General features: G+C 42.8%; 1 protein-coding gene across 1 annotated transcript in view; it reads left to right on the top strand.

Moving 5' to 3' along the window:
• CNRIP1 (cannabinoid receptor interacting protein 1) overlaps positions 1-16,428 on the top strand; it is a 33,223-nt gene extending 16,795 nt beyond the window's left edge. The window contains exon 3 of the mRNA XM_029596913.1: positions 15,342-16,428. Within this exon, the coding sequence (XP_029452773.1) occupies positions 15,342-15,506 (165 nt within the window). The 3' untranslated portion in view covers positions 15,507-16,428. The remainder of the gene's footprint in view (positions 1-15,341) is intronic.
• Positions 16,429-25,728: the final 9,300 nt, after the last annotated feature.

Below are 25,728 nucleotides of genomic sequence, written 5' to 3'. Positions count from 1 at the left end.
AAAGACTGCACAATTTTCCACTTTCTCTACAATTGAAAAACCCCCATTCCATGTAGGCATTCCTGTCCGAAGTGTAGCAAGAACACCTAATGGGAAAAATGCATCTTTTTTTCCTCTGTGACATTGAATCACTGGCAAAATGACGAGTGGTAAGATGCTGTGCTTTGGTATAATTAGAGAGTGTGATGTGATAGTTGCTAAGTTTCATGCTGGTGAGGAAGACTCGGCCTGGTCTACAAGAACAGCACTTCCTCACCTGTATACTCTTAGTGGGAGCACATGTTTTTTAATTTTTTTATTTATAAACTAGTGATCACTGAGGAATTGGTGAGTTGTGCCATTTTCTGCCTGTAGCAGGAAATTCTGGTGACATCTATGGAGAATAATTTGTAAAACAGATAAATATGCAAAACTAGACTCTAAATGAACATTCCCGTTAAACGCACCCCGGATACATCACTTAATAAGAGTGGCACTGTTTCAACTCATGACATTTTGGTACAAGGGGCCATTATCCATCTTCCAAGTCAGGGTTTCGCGAACCTCTCCTGGGGACTCCACAGCCAGGGCCAGCTTTTGGGTAGGGCAAGCAGTGCAGTCACCCAGGGTGCACTGGGACAAGGGCACCTCCAGCTCAGGGTCACCGTCAACACTGTTCCACGTGGCATGTACATTGTGTGCTTGAGCAGGGTTCCTTAAGCAGCCATGCATGCATGCAGACCCAGAAGCAGCCAGAAATCGGGAGGAGCAGTGAGAGCCTTGCTGCTGCTGCCACTGTTCCTTCCCGTCTGTGCCAACCCTGCAAGCATGCTCAAAACGTGCGGGCCGGCACTTCCTGTATGCTGATCTTGTGCATCATGAGATCAGCATAACAGAAAGTGCCATGCTCACAGGGCCAGCATAAGCAGGGAGGAATGTTGGCAGTAGCTCTCTGCTAAGCAGGTATTTTGCCCATGGAGAAGGCGGGAGGAGCAGGCAGATGTGGTAGCAGCAGTGGGGTGGGGTGAGGGAGGGAAGCAGAAGATGCTGGGACAGAGGAATGGGACAGGCAGTAGGCAGATGCTGAGGTGTGGGAGAGGGTTAAGAGACAAGGGAGAGGATACAGGGGATGGGGTGGCATTTAAGAGACAGGGAAGTGGATGCCTAAGATGGGGGAAGGGGGTAAGAGATAGGGGAAAAGATGCTGGGGAAGGGTTAAGAGACAGGAGAGGATGTTAGAGGAAAGAGGCAGGAAAGAGGATGCTGGGAGAGGAGAATAAGTGACAGGGAGTGATTCTAGGGAGAAGGGACCCTGCCCCTGCCTCTGCTGTATCCCACCTCTATCACTCAATTGTAAAGAAAACTTGCGTGCACCCCCACTCCTATAAATACATACCAAGGATAGGAGGTGGGAATCAGTTAATTTTTACCCAGGATGCATTTGCCCTAGAGTCGGCCCTGCCCACAGCCAGTTGGTTGTTTTCAGAATGTGAACAACGAATATGCATGAGTTAGATATGCATATTCATTGTGGATATCCAGGCCTGGATTTTGACAAAAACATCTGTCTCTGGCACCAAACTTTGGCCTATGGGCACTGAGCTGCGATTTCTTTTTGTAGAAGGGTTCCCACTATCACGGGAGTGGGGCCCTCCCCCCGAATGAACATCGAGGCTGTATGGTGCATTGTTTTGTCTTGGGAAAAAACACGGTGGGCGAAAACAATGTGACTAGCAGCCCTTTAGGCACGATGGTGGCCTCAACCTCAAGGATCCATCATCATCTTAAAGGGTTGACCTCAGAAAAAAGGCACCCCCCAAAAAAGGTTGATGGATGTCCCAATCCTGTCCTCAATAAAAATTGTCCCCCCACTCCCTTTCCAAAATCCTTAAGCCTGACACTGGCTCCCCCCAACCCTTCAACCCTATAACTATTGAAAATCATTGGTGGTATATTGTGCCGATCTGACCTTGCCCCTATCATATGGGGTCGGAGGGACACTTTTTATTGAGGACAGGGTTGGGGGGGCCATTGCCATATGTGCACTTTTTTTTAGTTTTGGATGTTAGTCCTGGTTCAAGTGGTGGCCCCGGTTGAGCCAGGGGGTCTTCCATGACCCCCGCTCAACTTATTTTTTGCTTGGCAATTTTACATTTTGCATGGCCCTTTAAATCTTATGTGGGAGCCTTGGGATCTGTGTTAGGGTCCTAGGGCTCTTACATTAGGTTTAACGAAATCCAAGGAGATGTGGTTAATTTATTGCGGCTGACCACTTTCTCAGCTGGTCACAGTAAATCAACATACAATTCACTAGCAATGAGCTGCTTTGCATGAATTTGCATTATTCATGTGTGCAAATCAAATGCAAAGCAGCTCATTGTAATAGGGGAGGAAATCTGAGCAGGGCCATGAAAGATATCGTGTATATCTTGTGATATCGCTGTATATGGCGATATCGTGTGATAAACAGCGTATTTCATGCGATATATGCTGTTTAATGCGTGTTAGAGCCCTATTGTGGCTTGATGCATTTCCCAGTATGATTGGCGCTACAGCTTTGCTGCCACCATCACCAGTTATTTATTTATTTAAATATTTGTATACTGCACTATAAGCAAAACTATCAGAGCAATTTACAGTAAAAACATCCATAAAAAATAAAATAAATAAAGAACAAATATAATCAACATCTTCACCTTTTATCTCTGCAACCCCAGCCACTCAAGCACTAGGGAATAGGAAAGCTTGGACTACTGCCACTGGGTCATTCTTCCCTAACCCCTCGCGCATTCCGATGATTTCTGGGGAGGGAATGGCACTCACCTCCCCCTATCCCCACATACCTTCTGAAGATTTATGGGGGTGTAGGGAATCTTCTCTACCTCCACCCCTTCCAATGATTTCTGAGTGGAAGAGGGGCCTTGTCTTCCCCCTTCACCCCATTGCCTATGGGAGCCTAAGTTTTAAATCAGGATGGTGGATATTCTGAAAACTCTGTGGAGTCCCCAGGATAGGTTTAGGAAGCCCTATTGTAAGTCAAAGATTCTCAGCTCAGTCACTGAAGGCTGTAAACAGAAAGTTAGGAATTATTAAGAAGGGAATGGCAAATAAAATGATGGATGCCATAATGCCTCTGTATTGCTCCATGGTGAGACTGCATCTTGAATATTGTTTGCAGTTCTGGTTGCCGCATCTCAAAAAAGATATAGTTGCACTTTAGAAAGTGCAGAGAAGGGTGACCAAAATGATAAGTGACATGGAACGGCTGCCTTATGAGGTAAGGCTAAGGACATTAGGCTGTTCAGTTTGCAGAAGAGATGACTGAGGGGGATATGACAGAGGTCTACAAAATCATGAAAGGAGTTGAAAAAGTTAATGTAAATCAGTTATTTACCCTCTCAGATAATAGAAGGACTAGGGGGCACTCCATGAAATTAGCAAGTAGCTCATTTAAAACAAATCGCTACATTTTTTTTCACTCAGCGCATAGTTAAGCTCTGGAATTCATTGCCAGAGGATGTGGTTGCAGCAGTTAGTGTAACTGGGTTTAAAAAAGGCTTGGATAAGTTCCTAGAGATAAAATCCATAAACAGCTATTAATTAATAAGCAATAGTATCTTAAGATTTAATGTTTGGGTACTTGCCAGGCACTTGTGACTTGGATTGGCCACTGTTGGAAGCAGGATACTGGGCTTGATGGACCCTTGGTCTGACCCAGTATAGCAATTCTTATGTGGTTTTCAGGATGCCTACAATAAATATCCAGCACTACTACTATAGAAACTGATCAATATGATGTAAAACAATTCAACAAAACAACATCATATATGGAAACTTGAAATTTTTTGATGAAATGAGTGGGAATCTCATAAGATAGTAAACCACAATAGCTATTTAAAGCTTTGAACAGTCTACTGCATCGAGACTGTAAAAATTTTTTTAATCATTGATTCCCGTTCATTATATTAGATGTGGGACAACTTGGCATTTAATTTGTTTCATGCCTTCATAATATCGAACCTTTTTTAAAACGGTTCGATATTAAATCGGTTCGATATTATGAAGGCATGAAACAAATTAAATGCCAAGCTGTCCTACATCTAATATAATTAACGGGAATCAATGATTAAAAACATTTTTACAGTCTCGATGCAGTAGACTGTTCAAAGCTTTAAATAGCTATTGTGGTTTACTATCTTATGAGATTCCTGCTCATTCATCAAAAAATTTCAAGTTTCCATATATGATGTTGTTTTGTTGAATTACAATAAATATCCATCAGACCTATCTGCATATGCTTGGTTCAAGAACTGCTTTAAACTAAATTAGATCTGAAAACCAGACTTGTTTGTAGCCCTCGAGGACAGGAGCTGAGAATCCCTGCTCTAAATCATATCTTAATGCTTAAATGCTTAAAAGTTAAGAGACCAGTTTAATCACAACTTGGGTTTTGTGGAATGAAAGGAACAGTGTCTCTTTAATGTTTTCATACTTATCACAGTGCCATTCACCAGTGATAAAGGATCAGCAGCTCCTAGGCATGTGACCAGAGTACAGACTTCACGTCAAAGAGAAATCTAGTCATAATTCAGGCTGTTCTTAAAAGAAGAAGTAACGTTTGTAAAGCAAGCATTCTAATTTTTATAGAAATAAATGTGTGACAGTTATCAAGCATATACCTTCACAAAATTAGTTTTCATATTATTTATGTCATAAAGAACCCTATACAGATTCTATCACATAATGTTTTAATAGAAATCTAACTGCAGTGTGTCACAGTTTTGCCTGCTATGCAGTTACCCTATGTTCAGGTTCCACCTGCTGAATAACCTTCCTTCCACCAGGGGTCCTCAGCGAGCTTTGCCAGTTATCTCCTCACTGGTCACACCATCCCTCAGCTTCATTCCTACTCAACCCAGCCTGTTTAATACCTCAGTCCCTCTTTATTGAGTCATCTTGGCTCTCTCATCTGACCATTCTTATCTTGCTATTCTGCCTTGTGGCCTCCAGGCTTTCTGCCTTGACTTGTAGCCTATCCATGCTTCTACCTTGCTCTGTGGCTTTTCTTGGCTCTTGCCTTGCTCTGGGTTCTTCCATGCCTCTGACTTTGTTCTATGGTCTCTCAGGCCTCCCTGCCATGATCTATGCCCTCCTGGGTTTTTCTGTCTTACCTTTCAATCTCCAGGCCTACTAGGATTACCTTGCTCAGTCTTGTGCCCTGTTGAGATTTCTGGTTCCCTGTTCCCTGTCTAGTCCAATCCTTTCCTTGTCTAGACCAGTCCTGTCCTTGTCTAGTTCAATCCTGGCCCAGTTCATGCCGTGCTCAGCCCAGTTCAGTTCCTTGTCTATTCCCCAGGCCTTGCTCTTGTCCTTTGCCTCAGACCCAGCCCCAGCTTGTGTTCTGTATCCAGCCCTCAGCCAGTACCTATAGTCAGCTCTCAGCCAGTGTTTGCTCTCAGCTTCCAGCCTGCCTCACCTTGTCTTGCCAGCCTTGCCTCATCCAGCCTAGGCCTGACCTCAGCTCTCAGCCTTTACTCAGCTCCCAGTCTCTGCCCTGATGATCCCCAGAAGAAAAGTCCCCAGCTCAACCTGCGGGGGAGAGGGTTGGATAGGCAGAAGATCAGCTCCAGTCCTGTTCTGCAGCCCTGTACTACCTCTGTGGGTGTGCTCCCTGACTCCAACCTGCCAGTCCATGACACAGTGGAAAATTCTAGAGAAGATACTTTATAAAATTCTATACTGTTATATAGAACATTTTTGAAATAGCTTAACAGGAGTTTCACTTAAGTAGGTGTACTGTTTTAAACTCCTTCTGGCAGCTGGTCACCTTATAGCTAAAATTAAATGTTCTGTTAAAATACCCTTTATTCCACTGAGCCCATACAGGCGCGTACTGTTAACCCACGTTTGGACGTGCAATTTCGACACACTAGCTTTACCCCTTATTCACTGGGTAACCCCTTCCGCACGCGGCATGTATATTAAATGTAAACGATCGAATTAGCTATTCCCTCCCATACAGTAACGCGCGCCCTGACTATTGCCATTTTACCCTGCCGTTTTTCCGCGCGTTTAACCTGCTAACTTACCGCCTACCCTTACCCCTGCGTTAGAGGCAGGGGTAAGGGTAGACGGCAAACTTTCCCCCAAAAGGAAACCTCTAAAAACCTAAAATCCCCTCCTCCCGAAGCGACTCGACATTACTTTTTGTTGCTTTCTTAATTTTTGTTGCTTTTCAGCCCCTTCCCTTCTCTGCCGCCCTCCGGAGGGGGCAGCCGGCGGCAAAAGCGGCTTGCAGCGTTCCCCCCCGCGCAGGTCCCGGTTCTCTTGGCTCGGCCCTCATCAAATTGTGAAGTCAGGTGAGAGCCCACTGTTCTGTGCTTTTCAGCCCCTTCCCTTCTCTGCCACCCTCCGGAGGGGGGAGCCGGCGGCGAAAGCGGCTTGCAGCGTTCCCCCCCCCCCCCCCCCCTGCGCAGGTCCCGGTTCTCCTGGCTCGGCCCTCATCAAATTGTGAAGTCAGGTGAGAGCACACTGTTCTGTGCCCTCTCCAGTCACGGCGCGAGCTAAGCGAAGCGTACTTTCATTGGCCTGAGCGCCCGTCAATTTGGGCGCTCCAGCCAATGAAAGCACATAGACGGGCATGCGTGACGTCACGCGCGCCCGTCCATGTGCGCCTCAAACCTTGGCATTGCATACTGATGGAGATACTGATGTGAGAAGATTTGATAGATTAATGCATTTCCAGCAGATCCAAGCAGCAAATAGTGTGCATTAACTGCAAATAGTACACCCTAATCACAATAAGAGGGACAAGGTGACTGCATGTGTGAGCCAGAAGCAGTGCAAAAGTGATTGTGTGGGAAAACATTAGTTCAGCCTTGAATCGGATAACTCCACCCTATATAAAACCAAAAACTGTGTAAGAGATGCTCTATGGTTTTCACAATCTTTAGCTGAACTAAAGAGATGTCTACGACGTGCCGAAGTTAAATGCGCAAATCTAATTCTCCCAATGATCTCCAGGAATATCGTATTACACTAATAAAGTATAGATCCTTAACAATGAAAACCGTAAATATTTTACAAAACTATTAAACGGATCCCTTAATAAACCAAAGGAATTATTTGTCATAGTTAAGCATCTTACTACAAATCTTACTGTTCCAACTAAATTTCCTCCAGCAGACATGGGTTCTGAGTTATGCAACTTATTTGCAGACCATTTCAGAACAAAAACTGAAAATCTATGCTCCACATTTTCGTCAACTGCTATTTAACATCCTCAACCAACAACTAGCAAAGCTCCATTATGGTCAGAATTTGAAAAAGTATCACAATCAGAAATATTACAAATTAAGAACATAAGAAATTGTCATACTGGGTCAGACCAAGGGTCCATCAAGCCCAGCAGCCTGTTTCAAACAGTGGCCAATCCAGGCTACAAGTACCTGGCAAGTACCCAAAAACTAAGTATATCTGACAAATAGGATCTGAACCACAATATTACGGTTCCTGATATACTGGTTTCAGTGATATCATTAAAGTCATCCAATTCTCTCAACCCCTGCTCTACTGGATTACTGAAAATCATATCTAGAGAGTTCATTAAACAGGTAACTTTAATGGGCAGTTCATCTCTTTCCTTGGGATCTCTCCCAGCTTCACTGAAACAGCTTCAGTCCACTCAATACTGAAGAAACAAAATGCAGATCCCTCTTATTTCCAAAATTATCATCCAGTCTCATCAATTCCTTTCTTATGCAAAGTAATCAAAATATCTGTTCTTAAGCAGCTCACACAAATCATTGATGAACATGCAGTGTTAGACCAGTACCAATTTGGTTTCTACCAGTAAAATAATACTGAAACTTTGCTGCTTTCTACAATTGACATAAATACCAAGGGCTTTGACTTTGGCGCTTCCTACATTATGATCTTCCTTGACATTAGTACAGCTTTTGATACAATAAATCATGACATACTTCTTAACTGTATTAATGAAACCAGTATATCAGGAACCATAATATTGTGGTTCATATCCTATTTGTCAAATAGAACACAGCAAATAAAAATAGGTGATAATATTACCTCCTGACTTCCCATCACAACAGGTGTCCCCCAAGGCTCAGCCTTCTCGGCTACTCTGTTTAACATCTACATAGCACCCCTTTACCATCTCCTAGCTACCCTAAGGTTATCCTATTATATCTATGCGGATGATATCCAGTTTTTTTTCCCCGATCTCAGCCTCATGGACAACATCATCTCAATTCATTTTGTTATGTCTTTCTTCCATCAGGGCTTGGCTCACCTATAACAGATTATCATCGACTCTTAATGTAATGCCCCCTTGACCTCTTATTTCACGGGGAATTCCTGGGTCTGGGATTGACCTGGTGGAAGCCTCTCTTGGGCAGACTCCGTCGGTCCTCATATTCTTGGTGCCTGGAGCCTTCACCTGGGGAAGAAGGTGTTAGTGGATGGGATATACCTCCCTTCAACCCAGGAAAACAAATGGAATTGTGAACAAGTCTGGCAGTATGTACAAATATATACAGGTTTATTAGACTATACAAGTATATACATTTCTACATAATTATGTACATTGCTAATAGGATGTCAAGCAGCATGCTTATCTACTCATGGTTAGTAGTCTCAGTCTACACAACTATATATATTTCTACAAGGTAGCAAGAACATTTAATATTTGGCAATTTGGGGTTGTTGGCTCCCACAGTATACCACCCTATAGAATAGAAGCGACCTCTTGCATTCCAGCTTGCTCAAGTATTATTATTATCCTCCCCCCTTTATCCCAAGTCTCACCATTGTGAAAAGATGCAACTGGGATGATGAGCAGCATTGGCCTGGGGGGGGGGGGGGTTCCATTGTACCTAAACTGTCTCCTTCCACTCTGCTGAGAGACTGGACTCTGCCTCCTGGTCTGTTGCTGGGGTCCCTGCCCTCTTGGGGGATCTGACTCCACCTCCGGTCTGTTGCTGGGGTCCACACCATCCTGGGGACCTGACTCCCCCTCCCGGTCTGCCACTGGGATCCCCACTCTCCTGGGGAACCCGACTCTACCTTCCAGACTGCCCCTGGGGTCCACACCCTCCTGGGGGACCCAACTCTGCCTCCTGGACTGCTGCTGGGGTCCCCTTGCTCAAAGGGGTCCACTCTACCTCTGGATCTTCCGCTGGGGTCCATGCCCTCCTGGGGCACCTGACTCCACCTCCCAGACTGCCACTGGGGTCCTCTTGCTCAAGGGAGGACCGCTTGATCTCCAGATCTGCCACTGGGGTCTCCTCACTCAAAGCGGGGACCACTTTACCTCCAGGTCTGCTGCTTTCCTTCAGTTCTCCTCCCTTGGTAGGAAGTTTTTCCCTGGCTTGGGCTTATAGCTCCACTAGGCTCATGGCTATTTTAGTGATCAATGGCTCTGGCCCCCTGCAGTCTCAGCTTTCAGTGATTTTAGCTCCACTAAGCTCATGGCTAGTCATGTACTGTTACCCAGCCTGGCTTTTGTTTTATCTGTTGTCTGACCCTGGATGGGTCACTTTCTCTCAGCCGAAAGATCAAGACCCAGGCAGGACCATGGCGAGAGAACATGTGCATGCTCCATCCTGCTGACTAATCATCCTGTTGCCTGGGATCTCAGTACCCACACGTCTGAATACCCTTGTTGGTCAGGGTGAAAATCTGTTTGCTTCCTGGGACTGTTTTCCAGTACATTTCTCTCATAAATCCCTTTCCCAGTCATGGTTCTGTAATTTAGGAGTTTGAATCCTCTGATTTTTTAGTGATATTTCCTACAAAAGTTTCCAGCAGAAGTCAAGGAAGCTGTGACATGCAAATCCCCTACCTGAATATCTGACTAATCTATTTAATGGTCAGTTAAGTACCTTCACACTAAGGGGGTCTGATGACCTTTTCAATTTCATTCTGTTTTTCCTGGGCTGGAGGCTCATGTTACACAGCTGCATTATTCACAGCCTATTGCCATCTCCCATAGTGTTTGCTACCTCAATGTATAATTAGAATCCATGCAATCCCTTATACATTTGGACATTCAGAGGATAAATGTCTTTCCTAGAGTTACAGTGAAGATGGTGGATCTGGAAATCAAAATCTTGGTTCATACTTGGTGATCAGATTAGTAGGTCACATTGCTAGTTGTCAAACTTTTTCCCATAGACACAGAATGGGAGAAAAACTGTAGTGAATCAGATCTTTAAAAATAGCATTGCAAATGTGATTGAGTGTATTTACAATAGGGCCTCTGTGCTAATGGGATAGTAGCTTCACAATGAGAGAGAGAGAGAGATTCTTTATAAGGCTCTCATAGTAGTCAACTATTTATACCACTATAGCTTGATAGTGCCCAGGTAGAGAGTGCATTACGCTAGGGCGAGAGAACATTGTAGAAATCTCATCTTTGGCTATCTTTCCTCATTCCAAATCACATCCAGACTTCGCTGATGTGTACTGTGCTGTTTGTACGTCTGACTGTGCATGTAAAACTGGCTCCAAAACCATAGTCCAGCACAAAAAACTCACCCCGAGTTGCTAGATGACCCACTTATAGTGGTATAAATAAATGACAATTATGCATATGCCACCCCAGAGGTGCTCTCTTTCTCTCTGTCTCTCAACTGAATTCCATTTTGGGCATATTACACAGCTTAACACCAGGAAAAAAGATGTAGTTATTTCCGGCATTGATGATGTGTGTTATGCTATTGCACACAGCCTTAATGCCCCTCATTTCATTATACTCCTCCCCTTTGACTAAAAACTAAAAATTTGCATTCGCATCATGAGATGCGATAATGCATGTATTATGGTATAACGGCCTAGCGCACTTTGATGAATGGCACTGTTTGTTGGTCTTTGGTTCAGTTGGGTTTTATTTGTAGATTCAGAGTTTTGAGAGAGGAAGTTTTTGTGGTTATCCCAGTAGGCTTCACAGAGTATAAAAAAGCAACCCATCAAGAACTGTGTCTCAAGGAGCTCTCATGGACCCAATATTGCTGACTTGACAGAAAAAGGACTACATTATTTTGTTTTAAGAAACTCCTGAAAACATATCTATCTATTTTGATTAAGTTCTGTAGACACTGGGTTTTTTTCAGGGCTGAACAGATGGGAAACATTAACAAGTCGATTTTAAAAGGCCCGTGCACGCAAATACCGGGGGTTTTGTGTGTGGCTGGGCCCTGCGCGTGCTGAGCGCATTTTAGAAAGGGCCCAGCCACGCATGTAAGTCCGGATATGCACAGAAGCGCCGGGCCTGAAGAAAGGGGTGGGCTGGGGGGGGGGGGGGGGGGTGTCTGGGCGGGGAGGTGAGGGGCAGGGGGCCAGGCCGGGACAGCACTATTAGACTGTCCCCGGGAAGCGCACGCCAGCAACTGGCTGGCTCATAGAGTTTACTTCTGCTCCGGAGGAGCAGTAAGTATAAAAACAAAAAAATTGGGATAGCTAGGGTAGGTTTAGGAGTTGGGGAAGAGGGAGGAAGGATAGGGTTAGGGTTACGGAAGTTCCCTCCCAGTCCTCTCCTTTATTGGAACAGACTGGGAGGGAACTGGGCAAAGGCTCGATTGTGTCACCGCATGATTCTTTTAATATCCCCCCGGCACGCGGAAGAGGCCACCCGCCTGCACATGCGTGCCCAGACATTAAAATCCGGCATGCATGTGCATGCGGGATTCACATTTTATGACATGCACACACTGATGTGCGCATGTTATAAAATAGTCACATCCATGTGCATGTGCCGGGAACCGCGCTCACATGGACGCGTGTGCGGGCCTTTTAAAATCTACCCCTAAGTGTAAGAACATCTACTAAGGCTCAGATCTGGATTATCAGTGTATACTTTGTTTAAGGGTATGATTTTATGTTTGTATCTTTGTTAACCACTTTGAACCTGATCTAAGTGTTCTATTCAATTTTTAACTAAATAAATATTTTAGGGGAAGTTCCAGGATATAAGCGCAAGATTCCCCACTGCCAACAAGTCTCTGTATGGCCTGAGTCCTGTTATCTCCTTGTGTCTCTGTAATCCACATGAAAACAAGAGGCTTATCTTAATCTGGTTTTCACAATAAACACATTAAACAAAAAATTGACCTTAAGGAGGATCCTGCAGGCAGTATTGAACTTTTAGTTTTGTAAATATTTTTCATCCTTCTCCCCATTTTCTCATTTAAAACACCCTCTAACCCAGACAGCATGTCTGGGTGACCCATGTGCTCTCAGCAGGTAGAAGGCCAGAGAGTAATTCTCCTTCAATACTGTTCCTTTGGCCAGTGGGGGTCACTGCAGGTCTCCTCTTTCCCCAGAATAAATTGTGTCACTTTTAGCAGTGTGCCCAGCCTCTGCTGGCCACAACTGGAAAAGAGATTCAAATCTGAGTCTCTTGCCCCTCACCACTGCAATCTGAGTCAAGGGCCAGCCCCCACCCATCTTTTATATAATTGAAAAACATATCCAGTGGCTGATGATATTGCTGCTGCCATCTAGTAAGAGCCATGCATCACACAGAGCTTGTTTGTCCCTTGGAGACTTCCATAAATGGGCTCCTTTTACAGCATGGATGATAGGGGCTGCTCTAATGGAAATGCATGCTATAGCTTTGCACTGTGAAGAGACCTTAAATCTTGTTGGTGATAAAAAAAAAAAAAAAATCTGTAAGGCACAACTATTTAGCAAGATTATCAGGTGTAAAATTGATGCCACTCTTTAATTAGGTATTTGAGCAGTAATAGCAAGATGAACTCACTCTCAGTACCAGTGGGCATTTTTGAGCAGCAGATCCCTGCTCTGTTGTAACTAATCAGAAACAGCTTGTTTGGGTTTATTGCTCTGACTCAAGCCATTACATTACTTCTCCAGAATCCGAGCATTTCCCATTTCGTTAAAATTTCAAGATTTATTTTTAACATGTTTTGTATACCGTATATTCGGTTATGCGATCATAACGGTTTACATTAGGAGAGTGACATTAGAATTTTAACAAATACAATTTAAAGATAAAGTTGGGTAGCAATGGGGTAAAAGAGGGTTAGATTTTATAGGGAAAAGTTTTTAGATGACTGTTACAGAGTTCGTGGTTTGATTAGTCTGTCGTAAGTTGATAGCATGGTGTCTTTGTTTTCTTTTGAGTTGTCTGGTTGGGAGTTTGTTGGTGTTGATAGTTAAGATCTTCTGAAAAAGCTCTGGTAAAAAGCCAGGTTTTTAATTCTTTTTTGATAGTTTTGGTGTCAACTTGGGTTCTTAGATTTAGGGGTAAGGTGTTCCATAGCGATGGGCTGGCGATGGATATAGCTCTCTCTCGGGTTGATACTAGGTGCGTGATTTTAGCATGAGGAATTTTGAGGAGGCCTTTATTCATTGAGCGAAGATTCCTTTTTGGAGCATGTAGTTCAGTGTGTTCAGTTAGCCAATGGTTTTGTTGTCCTGTGATTAATTTATGGAGGATTGATAAAACTTTGTATTCTATTCTGTATTTAATTGGGAGCCAGTGCAAGGATATGAGAGAAGGTGTAATGTGATTTTGTTTCTTGGTTCCTGATAGAATCCTGGCGGCTGCATTCTGAAGAATTTGTAGTGGATGTATGGTGGTAAAAGGGAGGCCGAGGAGTAGGGCGTTGCAGTAGTCCAGGTTTGCAAAGAGCAGTAGTTGCAGAACTATTCTAAAGTCATTTTGAGTGAGGAAGGGTTTGAGACGTCTGAGTGTCAATAATTTGTGGTAACCTTCTTTGATTTTATTTGTTATATGGGTTTTGTAGGATAATTCATTGTCAATTGTAATTCTGAGGTTTCTGGCATGGTCAACAGCAGAGATTATTGTTTTGGGGTTTTCTATTTTGAGTGATTGGGTGAGTCGTTGATTTTTTTGTCGAGAATGATTAATTCAGTTTTATCAATGTTGATTATGAATTTTAGGTTGGCGAGACATTGCTTGATTTTTGAGAGATAAGAGGTTATTTTCTTGTAGGTTTCTTCTAGCGTATTTTGGATTGGGACTAATATTTGGATGTTGTCAGCATAAAGGAAATGGGTCAAACCTAGACTGATCAGTGTGTGACAAATAGGTAGGAGATAGATGTTAAAAAGTGTTGCTGGCAGTGCAGATCCTTGTGGGACTCCGGTATTTAGGTTCACTTTATTTGATAGGTTGTTGTTAAATAATACTTGAAAACTTCTTTGGGATAAATATGAGGTGAACCATTTTAGAATAGTGCCTGATATTCCTAATTCAGAAAGTCTGTCAAGTAAAATGGCATGGTTGACTGTGTCAAAGGCGGCTGACAAATCCAGGAGAATTAAAATATAACTTTGTCCTTTGTCGAATCCTCGAAGAACTGTGTCATTAAGAGAGAGGAGTAATGTTTCCGTGCTTAAGTTTTTTCTGAAACCAAATTGTGTGGGGTGAAGTATATTATTTGTTTCAAGTAATCTGATAGTTGGAAGTGAACAATTTTTTCTATGATTTGTGCAATGAAAGGTTGGTTAGATATAGGTCTGTAGTTTTGGATGTTTTCAGGATCTAGGTTGCTCTTTTTTAAAAGTGGTTTGATGATTGCAGATTTAAGGCATTCAGGATATATCCCTTCAGTGAGGGAGAGGTTTACTATGTCCGTTAAAGATTTTATAATTGAGATATCAAGTAGTTTAATTGTTTGTATTGGGATGCTATCAATGGGGTGGTTTGCTGGGTTCATTTTTCTGATTATTCTTTGGATTTCAAGTGTTGAAGCAAAGTCAAAATCATTCTAGGTTGTTGTTATTTCCAGAGGAGGTGTAGGAGGTTGGATGTGTGAAGTGTTGTGGATGTTAGAGTTATTTAATAGTTTTCTGATTTTTTCAGTAAAGTATTCTGCAAAGTCGTTGCTATCACATGTATTTGGAGGTTTTCTTGTTTCATTGGGTGATTTGATGAGGTTTTTTACTATGGTGAAAAGCATTTTAGGGTTCTGTTGGTATTTGATTATTTTGGTTGAGTAGAATTCTTTCTTTGCATTGTGGATAAGTTGTTTGTAATTTGCTAAATGGGATCGGTATGCATTGAGTGATGGAGAGATTTTATTCTTTCGCCAGAATCTTTCTTTTCTTCTGAGTTCTCGTTTAGCTGATTTTATGGTATCATTGTACCATTGGTTGTTATATTTAGGATTCTTTAATGTTTTTGTGATGATTGGGTTTGTTCTATCAGCTATAGATTTGGTAATGTTTATCCATGATGTCATTGCTTTTTCAGTGTTTGAAAGATCAAGATGAAGACAAAATGCAGTTCTTATCAGTACAGTATAATTAACACATCTTTTTTTTTGTTTCTTTCTCCCCCCATCCCTTCACAGTTCAATGATATTGGCAGTTTTGAAACGGTCTGGCAGGTGAAGTTCTACAACTACCACAAACGTGACCACTGCCAGTGGGGTAACAGTTTCAGCTGCATTGAGTATGAATGCAAGCCTAACGAGACCCGCAGTCTGATGTGGATCAACAAGGAGATGTTCCATTGAGGACTCTCAGGGCTAATGAGGCCGGACAATCATTTGCAAGTAAAAACAACAAAAAAAAAATAAAAAAATCCCTAGCCTTTTAAAACCAGCACACCTTGAAAAAGGCACGTTGTATGCTGGCTCCATCAGAGTCCGAAATGCATGTCGAGCGTTCTAAAAGTGCATAAGTTTGGAAACCTGCTCAGCCAGCATTCTTCAATATCTTATGTTAATATTTAAGATTCAAGTGAAGAATCATGATGATGATGTTGATAATTTTTGTTGTAACGTTTGTGTTGCTTTACCAACGTGCTAAAATCATTCTGTCTACCTCCCCCCACTAGAAAGCAAAACTACAAACTGTAAATGTACCGTTTGGTAAGTAGCAGTATTATTGAAGTTTCAGGGAGTTTTTCTTCAAGCAGAAGACAGAGTTCTGTGTGCTCCCTCTTTTCGTAGTGAATGTTGCAAAATATGCTTTGACCGATCTTCCTTTCTTGTGGATTTCGTAAAAAGGTAATTTTTGTTTCATTTCACATTGTGTGATCCCTTAACTCGGCAGAAGACACAAAAACTGCTAATGTAAAATAGTTCAAAAGCAGAGATCAGTCTCTTTAGATATATTTACAGTCTTTTTCTGCATTAAATACTAGCAGAAAATAGACCTTGATTTACACACTGGAAAAGCATTATCTGTTTCCAAGCCAGGGTGCAAACCAATGACTCCAGCAATGTTAATAATCAGGCCGATTCAGTACAGTGCGCTCAGGCTGAGCGCACCGTTACCCCCATCTAGACGCCCATTTTCCATGCGCTAATATTACCCCTTATACAGTAAGGGGTAATAGCGCGAGGAAAACGCGTGTCCAACCCCCCAAAAACGAATAGCGCCCGCAACATGCAAATGCATGTTGATGAGCCTATTAGTTAGTCCCGTGCGATACAGAAAGTAAAATGTGCAGCCAAGCCGCACATTTTACCTTCAGAAATTAATGCCTGCCCAAAGGCAGAAGTTAATTTCATCTAGCACCGGGAAAGTGTACAGAAGAGCATGTAGCGATATTAAGTTGGAGGCCCCAAAAATAAAAAAAAATTAAAAATCTGCCTGTGGGTTGGAAGACAGATGCTCAATTTTGCCGGCGTCCGTTTTCCGAACCCGTGGCTGTCAGCGAGTTTGGTAACCGACGCAGGTAAAATTAAGCGTCGGCTGTCAAACCCACTGACAGCCGCCGCTTCTGTCAATAAGGAGGCGCTAGGGACACACTAGTGTCCCTAGCGCCTCCTTTTACCGCGGGCCCTCATTTAAATACAGAATCGTGTGCCGAGGAGAGTGGCCTGGGCGCGCGTCGGGAGAGCAGGCGCTTGCCTCAGAGCGCCGGCTCTCCCGCAAATTTTACTGAATCGGCCGGAGTGTAATTAGAAAGAGAAGAGACTTATTTTGCATTCAGCACTTCTGGGTGGTAACTATCTGTCAACTGTATAAACTGAAATCAGACAAACAGTCATAATCTCTTGAACACTATTGGCTTAAACTGTCTCAATGTGTGGATTGCATTATGTAGCTGATGATGATGATGATGATATCTGCCTCCCCCTCTTTTCTTCTCAGCAGTCAAAGATGCCTCCACTCCCCCTTTTCCCCTCTCCCCCAATCCTTAGAAGGGTACTGGGGTTGCTGCTCAGGGAGAAAAATTACAGGTTGACACATTGAAATACTGCAAGGTTAGACAAATATTGTACCTAGACACTACCAAATGCATATAAAATATATCACTCAGGGTAACAGTGAACTATAATGTTTATTTATAGAGTCTAGGAAATTAAAAAAAAAAAAGCTATGAAAATCACTATTCACATATGCAGTATATAGAAATATACATAAGCAAATTGCAAAATATTTTGTGAGCACTAGGCTTGAGCAGTACTCACTAGTATCAGGCCTGATGGAACAAAATGAAAAGAGCTCCCCCTGCCACCTCCTCCTCCCCCCCACACCCAGAGTTTAATATATGTGAAATGTGAGAGCCTTGAGTAGAGAGAGCCTCTGGCAGAGTGAACTGCAGTGAGCTGGGCTACAGGATGGGAGATTCAGGGAGGTAGGCGCAAGATTGTAAATCCACAACAGAACTACACCTTTGGGACAGGGCTGCCTGCAGAATATTTTCAGAAGGGGGGGGGGGGGTAGGGAGAAATAGCCCTCCCAAAGTAAAAAAATAAATAAAAAGCAAGTATACAAACAAAATCATAGGAATGCCTTGGGAGGCTAGTAGTATTAAATCCCTATAAATAAATTCCTTACCTCTAAATCCCCACATTTCCTTTTCCTTTATAAAAATTACATATGGATGCAGCAGTTCATCAGCAGGATGGGGCTACTGCATCTTTTGCAATGAATGGCATGTACACTGTTTCTCTGTTGGGGAGAGGTCTTATGTTAGCTGCCAGTGCAAAGAGCTCCTACCTCTCAGGGAACAATTACAGATTGGAGACTAGCATGGCAGACTCAGAGGAACTGAAGCAGACAGAGGGGTATATAGAGGAGGCCATCAGGGGCACACTAGACAATTTCCACCTCCTGTCTAGAAGCCCCTGTGCTGCTTTGGAGGCGCAGAGTCTCCAGGAAGGAGAGTATCAATTTGGAGTGGCAGGAAGTAGATCCAGTAGCTGAGACCTGCCTTCCAGGATGCGTTAGCCTTTCATGTCCAGGATGAGTCTCCATAGGTGTGTGCACATGAAGGTACAGTTAGTACAACCATGGTTACTAGGGATTCAATAATTAGGAATGTGTATAGCTGGGCTGCTGGTAGCCAAGAGGATTACATGGTAACTTGCTTGTCTGGTGCAAAGTTAGCTGACCTCATGTGTCACCTAGATAGGATTTTTGAGAGTGGTAGGGAGAAGCTGGTTATCATGGTTTATGTGGGTACCAATGACTCGAGGACAGAACCTCTCTAGAAGCATTCTCAAAAATATTTCTAGTTCCATGCACAGGACCTCTGAGGCAGGCTGAGCTCCAGAATCGTGATGTATGGGTGAGATAGGGGTGCAGGGAGGAGGGCTTAAGATTCATTAAGAATGGGGGAAACCATTGGATATTTTCAAACTGTATGTATCTCAAGTACTAAAAATTCCCGAAGAAATTAAGCCTGTTATTACAAAAGCTTATTATCTATTTCCTTCTGATCCTAACCAAGGTAACTTGGAAGAAATATCATTACCCGACTTAACAACTCTCTTGGATTCATCGCAAGAAATGGTGGTCTCCCAAAGGAGGCCACTATTAGTTTCCTTTGCTTTTTTGATGGACAAAAATAATGTCTTTAAGCAGTTTTTTCGAAATAACCAAACGTTATTTTTCGGACAAAAGATTTGGTGCTACCCGGATCTAATTAAGCAGACGCAACAGCGGAGAAAATTATTTCTTAATATGAGAGTGGAAGTCCTCCAGAAGGGGGGAACTTTCAAACTCCAATTTCCCTGTAAATGTCTTGTAAAATGTGGGGAACATAGATACATATTTTTGGAACCATCTCAATTAAGAGACTTTCTGGACACTCATACCAACCCCATGTAAGCTTACTGCTTAGGTGAATGCGAATGTATTAGGTGGAGGAATTCAGGACGTTCATTTGTTTGCCTGTTTTGTTTATTTCAATATTAGATCGCTCCTTGTTTCTTGCTCTCCCGTATTTCTTTTATTAAGATTGAGTACAATTAAGACTATTGGCTAATGGAAATGTTTGCGTTGTTATTTACTATTATAATTGTACTTGAGATATTTCTTTGACAAGTGGATACTTGTATATTCTTAAAATGCAATAAATAAAAAAAAAAAAAGAATGAGGGAACTTTTGGGGAAAGGGAGAATCCGTTCAGATGGAATGGATTCCACCTTAACAAAAATAGAACCTGGCTGCTAGTGCTAAGAATTTAGAAGGAAATAGGTCCTGGGGGAAAGCTGATGTTGCAGAGGAGTGCATGGATCGGAATGAGGGTTCTTATAAAGATATTGTTAAAGCAGAGTAAATAGAGTATACTAATAGACAGGAAATAGAAGAAGCCAAGCTGTACAAACTAACAAAAAGACAGTCCCTGCTCAATAGAGCTTATAATCTAATAAGACAAACATAATTGAATCAACTATTAAAAATGAATAGGTTGTGAATAGGAATAATATAGAAACATAGAATATGATGGCAGATAAGGACTTTAAGGTTCATTTAGTTTGCACAATTTCATTCCTGATGCAGTAGCAGAAATTTTTTATTTTCCCTTCACTTCTTCACACCCAGGAAGCCTCTGTGCTTATCCCATGCTTTCTCCACCACTTCTCCTAGGAGTCCATTACATACAAATAACAGAAGTCTAAAAAGTAAGATTGGAGCATTAGAGTGTATGGCACTAAATGAAGATACAGACTTAATAGGCATCTTCAAGATTTAGTGAGATATTGTGATACCAGGGTACAAAATATACCAAAATGATAGAGCAGATCGAACAGATGATAGGTAGCATTATATGTTAAAGGTGGGCATAGGGTCAAGTAGGAATAAAGTTCTGCAGGAAACAAGCTGCAGTGTGGAAGTTCTATGGATAAAAATGTAATGCGTGATGGGGAAGAATGTAGCAGTAAATGTATATTATAGTTCCCCTGACTACAATGGTGAGACAGACTGTGACATGTTATAGAGAATGTACATTCATTCAGTTTGTTCTCAGAGGTTTGTGCACATACATTTTTTATGTATATATAATTCAATTTTATGGGCATAAAATGGCATTTATATCCATAACTTCTGGAAATGAATGGGATTTTGTCATGGACTCTAGAGTCAGGGAGCACCCCCACAGAGGCAGTACAGGGCTACAGGACAGGACTGGGGCTGGTTTTCTGCTTAACCATCCCCCTCTCCCACAGCTTGAGCCCTTGGGTTCTGGGGCCGGTAGGATTTGTCTTCTGTGGAACAACAGGGCAGGCTGGGAGCTGAGGTCAAGCGTAGGCTGGTCGAGACAGGGCAGGCTGGATGAGGCAAGGTTGACTGGACAAGGCACGGCAGGCTGCAAGGCAGCCTGGAAGTTGAGGGCAGGCACAGACTGGAAGCTGAGGGCAGGCATATGCTGGGGGCTGGATAAAGGGACCAACTGAGGGTTGGATACAGGAACTGGATGAGGGCTGGATACTGGGACTTGCTGAGGACTGGATACAAGTATTGGCTGAGGGCTGGATACAGAGCACAAGTTGGGGCTGGATCTGAGGCAGACAATAAGGGCAAGGTCCAGGGAATAGACAAAGTTCTGAGCTGGACTGGGCAGGACAAGGACAGGACTGGACTAGACAAGGATAGCACTGGACTAGACAGGTAATAGAGAACAAGAAAGCCCAACAAGGCATGAGACAGGGCAAGGTAATCCTAGTAGGCCTGGAGGCTATAGGGTAAGACAGAAAAGCCCAAGAGAACACAGAGCAAGGCAGGGCAACCTGAGAGGCTGCAGAGTAAAAGCAGAAAGCCTGGAAGGGCCCAGAGCAAGGTAAGAGGCCACGAGAGGCCACAAAGCAAGGAGAGAGGCCAGAAGGCAACGCAGGAGGCCTGAGAGCCCACAAGGCTAGGCAAGGTAGAATAGGGTGGTAAGAGTGGCCAGGTTAGAGAGCTGAGTCACTCAATAAAGAAGCACTGAGGTACTGGACAGGCTGCATTAAGTAGGGCTGAGGCTTGGGCATAGTATAATCAGTGAGGAGATAACTGGCAAGGTAGTGAGCAAGGCTCTCTGAGGGCCCCTGGAGGAGGGAAGACTGCGCAGCAGGCTGAACCTTGGCATGGGAAGATTGCACAGTAGGTGAAACTGTGACAGTCTTTCAGCATCAAAGTTCCAAAAAGTGGTCAAAACAAACCGAACCAAAATGTTTTGGCTGCAAACCTTTAATATATTAACAGAGATTAGATAGGCTACTAAAGTCAGAATCACAATAATGATGGAGGATTTCAATTAAATTCTTATCAACTGGGTGAATGTCTCCTCAGGGCATATTATGAAGGTAAAGTTTATAGATGACATAAATTATTTACTTTGAGCATCTGGTCCTGGACCAAATAAAATCAGGAGCTACTTTAGATTTGGTTTTCAGTACAGCACAGAACCTGGTACAAGGGATAGTGGTAGTGGAGTCGCTTGGCAAGAGTGATCAACCAAATTTGACATATTTACTGGATGGAGAATAATAAATAAGACTAGCACAGTAGAATTTTAAAATGTATGATAACATTAGGAAATTAGAAGAAAACTAAAAAGAGTGGCAAGAACTAAAGTCTGCATGAAGTATGGAGATTATTTAAAAACAGCATCTTGGAAGCCCAGATAAAATGTATTCCACAAATTAGAGAAGGTAAAAGGAAGAACAGATGACAGCCAGCATGGCTGAATAGTGCTGTAAAAGAGGCTATTAGGGCCAAAAAAGCATCCTTTAAAAAATGGAAAGAAAATCCTTCTGAGGAAAACAGGAACAAGCATAAATTAGAGAGACTATGAGGAGAGATTTGCAAAGATTCTTAAACAAATAAAACCTTTTTCAAATAAGTCAAATGCAAGAAGCCTGTGAGGGAGTGATTTGGAACTTGTGACAATCAGAGGGCAAAGGGATGAAGTTTGGGATGATACATATGCTGGAACCATTCTTTGTTGATGATGACTTGAAGGAACTAGACAGAAATCAATGTGAATCTGGAAGAGGTACTAGATAAACTAAATAGTAGGAAATCATTAGAACAGGATAGTATTATTCACCCCTGAGAACTGAAGGAACTTAAATATGAAATTGCAGGCCAACTCTTGATAATCTATAAAATCCTATCAAAAACTGCCACTGTACTTGAGGGCTGGAGGGTAACCAATGTAATACCAATTTTTTAAACGGACTCCAAGGGTAATTATGGCAACTACAGACCATCAAGCTTGATGTTGGTGTTGGGCAAAAGAGTGGAAACAATTGTTAAAAATGTAATTACTCAACATATGGATACACATGTCTGTAACAGGTCACTGCCTGGGCCCTGCTCATACGGCTGACAGTTCTCTGGAACTAACACTCAGAGGCAGCTATTTTGAACTTTAAGCTTATGCAACGATATTCAAAGGATATAACCATATAAGCACCAACAGAACTGGATAGAAAGCAAGCTCAAGCCAGTGGCCTGTACGCTGCTCTCCCCATACCACTTGAAAGGTATTAACTTTGGAACCCACCCCTTCCACAAATCCCCCCAAAATCTTTGGAAGACTTGTGGCTACCCATCCCCCCCCCCTTGCAATTTAGCCTGTTGTTCAGTTTGGAGTTATTTGCAGGCATGTTATACACTGAGGGAAAAGGGTGGGTCCAAACACCAAGAAAAGTCCTAAGGATCTGAAAGGTGAAGTGAGGCCTGTCCTTCTCAAAAGTGCAAATAACATGAGAACAGGGTGAGGGTTATGTGACTGTTAGAATGTGAAATAAGTCCTACTACCTGTTCTGAGTATTAAGGTAAAGTAATATAGAAAGGAGATTTATTATTTTTTTTATTGTTAGTTATCAAACCAGTAGAGAGCAGTACAGACCCTCTAATTCAGACACACTGCGTTTCTTTAGGACAAGGCAGAAGACATCTTGCACAGAGTATGTAGAAAGAATTTTAATTTTATTGTAAGAGAGGTTAGAGTCAATTTTATAGAACCCCCTGCCTCTTGGGCTTGCATTGAGGGACAAAGATCTGTTAGCAATCTTTCCACTATTCAAGGGTCACTGGAGGACTATCATGTCCCATGCAGCACCCGGACTTTTCTTTCAGCAGGAACCCACTGTTTCACATGGGCTCTATAAAGACACATACACACATTAGGTCTGAATGATTAGAGTAAGTTAAATAAGTACATTAATGTACATGGTTTAATCTGAAAAAAGAACTCACCTGTAAAAAACTGAAAGGATAAAATAATCCTAAGGGATGGCTGGCACCATCTTGTGCTCCTACCATGTGACAGGGGCTGACCAATAGCACCGGTAGCCCCTGTGACATAGTAAGGGCAAAGGCTATCGGTGCCATTTTGATTACTGGCAGCCGATAGCCTGAGTACAGGAGATCGCCCCCCGACCCCTGCTGGACCACCAGGGACTTTTGGCAAGTCTTGGGGGACCCTCCTGACCCCCACAAAACTTGCCAAAAGTCTTGTGCAGGAGCGACCTCCTGCACTTGGGCCGTCAGCTGCCAGTATTCAAAATGGTGCCAATAGCCTTTGCCCTCACTATGTCACAGGGGCCGGTGCCATCTTGTGCTCCTACCATGTAACAGGGGCTGACCAATGGCACCAGTAGCCCCTGTGACATAGTAGGTCAAAGGCTATCGGCGCCATTTTGAATACTGGCAGCCGAGGGTGTGAGTGTAGGAGATGGCTTCCGGACTCCCCGCTGGACCACCAGGGAGTTTTGGTAAGTCTTGGGGGGGTCAGGAGGGTGGGGGGTTGTAGTTAATTTAATTTAAGCTGGGAAACGAATAAGAATTAACGTATAAACGTATTGGGGGCCCCCCTTGCCGAATGCAACATATCTGCCCCCCGACAACTACAAATCCTGAATGCAACGTATGGCGTTCCTCTGCACATCCCTAGCATCCTATGAACTGATTCTGTTTTGAAGTATTTGGACTTGCTATTAGGGACTATTGACTGTCCATGATTCATGCCCCAAAAAAACATGTAGTTTATGCTAGAAGATGTGACAGTGAAGTTAATTTGTGTACTGTTTCTGTTAATCCTCCTGTTTAAGAATAAACTTTGTTAAACTGAGAACCGATGATAAACAGACTAGGAGTCTGAAAATACCTACTCATTAAAGAAACTGGAAAGAGGCAATTCTGTTAAAGAAAGAAAGAAATTATTAGTCAATGTTTGTGATACAAAACTTATCTTAATATTATAATTATTGTTGTCATTTGTATGGTGTTTCCAGGATTATGCAGTGATTTGCAGAGAGATATAATAGACAGTCCCTGCTCTTTAGAGCTTACAATCTATTTAAGATAGGCAGACAAGATACAAAGACAAAAAAACAAATAAGAGGCTTAGAATTAAAACAGTGAAACTTCAATTGGGAAGAGGAAATTCAGATGGGTGTAGTATTGAAGCAATAATATACTGACACCCAGACTACAGGGGTATAACCAGAACTGAGTATTTGGTGGGGGGTGCCAAGGTTAACATGGGTGGGCAGTATAGCCAGCTCTCCAACCTGCCCTGCACCCATCCTATCTAGGTCTTTAAGGCACTGGCTATAGAACCCTTTTACTTGCTGGCCACACTCTCTCCTTGCCCTGCCACTGCTGTTTCTCACTCTTTCTTTGTGGTTAAGGCAGCTATTTTATACCAGGGCTAAAGAAGAGCAATTTTGTAATTAGGCTTCCACCCAGCCCAGGCATTCCTGAACATTTAAGGGTTGAAAGGAGAGGGGAATACATAATCACCTGCAAAAAATGTAAACAGAAATTTTGATGACCTCAGACTTTTACATGTCTAGCCCATGTTTCCCATTCAAATTAACCCCCATAAAGGCACAGAGGATTGGGGACTGGCAGTGACTTCAGTGCCTCCAGGCCCTCTAACTGCTGCACCTTTAAGGGGTGAACCCAGATGGGACTGAGCCAAAATGAGAGGGCACAGGTCCCTGAGGCCTACCCATGGTTTTGCCCCTGCCAGGTTGATTAGCTTTTCATGCTAGCTTAATACAGGCCTCTATAATCCTAAACAATACACTGTACTGTAAATACTATAAAGTCAGAAAATAAAACACACATATTGCCAGGCTGCATCCAGAACTCACAAGTATATAATTTCCTTATCTGAAAATCAAGATGATTTATCAGAAAGCAGAAAGGCTTTTGTAGGTGTATTTCTGATTAATTTAAATATTGCATGCGCGGTACTGGCGAGAAATTGCATGCTCGCATTAAAACCGTGTGCGTTCCTAATGAACGTATTTCTTTGTGTGTCTTTTGTTGCATCGGCCCCCTTGCTCTCTGTGCAGTCACACCATCATGCCTTTCAGAAAAGTGCACTGATAACTTGCTACTTCTGGGACATCTGCAGCCCTTCTCAACATGGCTGCTTCAGCCTGTCATTTTTGCGTGAGACTTCACTATGCCCCCTGATAACATAATTCTAAGAGCCAATGGAGCACAGGGGATGATTTGATCAATGAGAAAACTGATCGGATATAGATTTC

The sequence above is a fragment of the Rhinatrema bivittatum genome, chromosome 3, assembly GCF_901001135.1.
Source record: "Rhinatrema bivittatum chromosome 3, aRhiBiv1.1, whole genome shotgun sequence".
In the NCBI taxonomy this organism is placed as follows: domain Eukaryota; kingdom Metazoa; phylum Chordata; class Amphibia; order Gymnophiona; family Rhinatrematidae; genus Rhinatrema; species Rhinatrema bivittatum.
The sequence above is the reverse complement of the archived record's forward strand: the minus strand, read 5'-3'. Positions and strand labels throughout refer to the sequence as shown.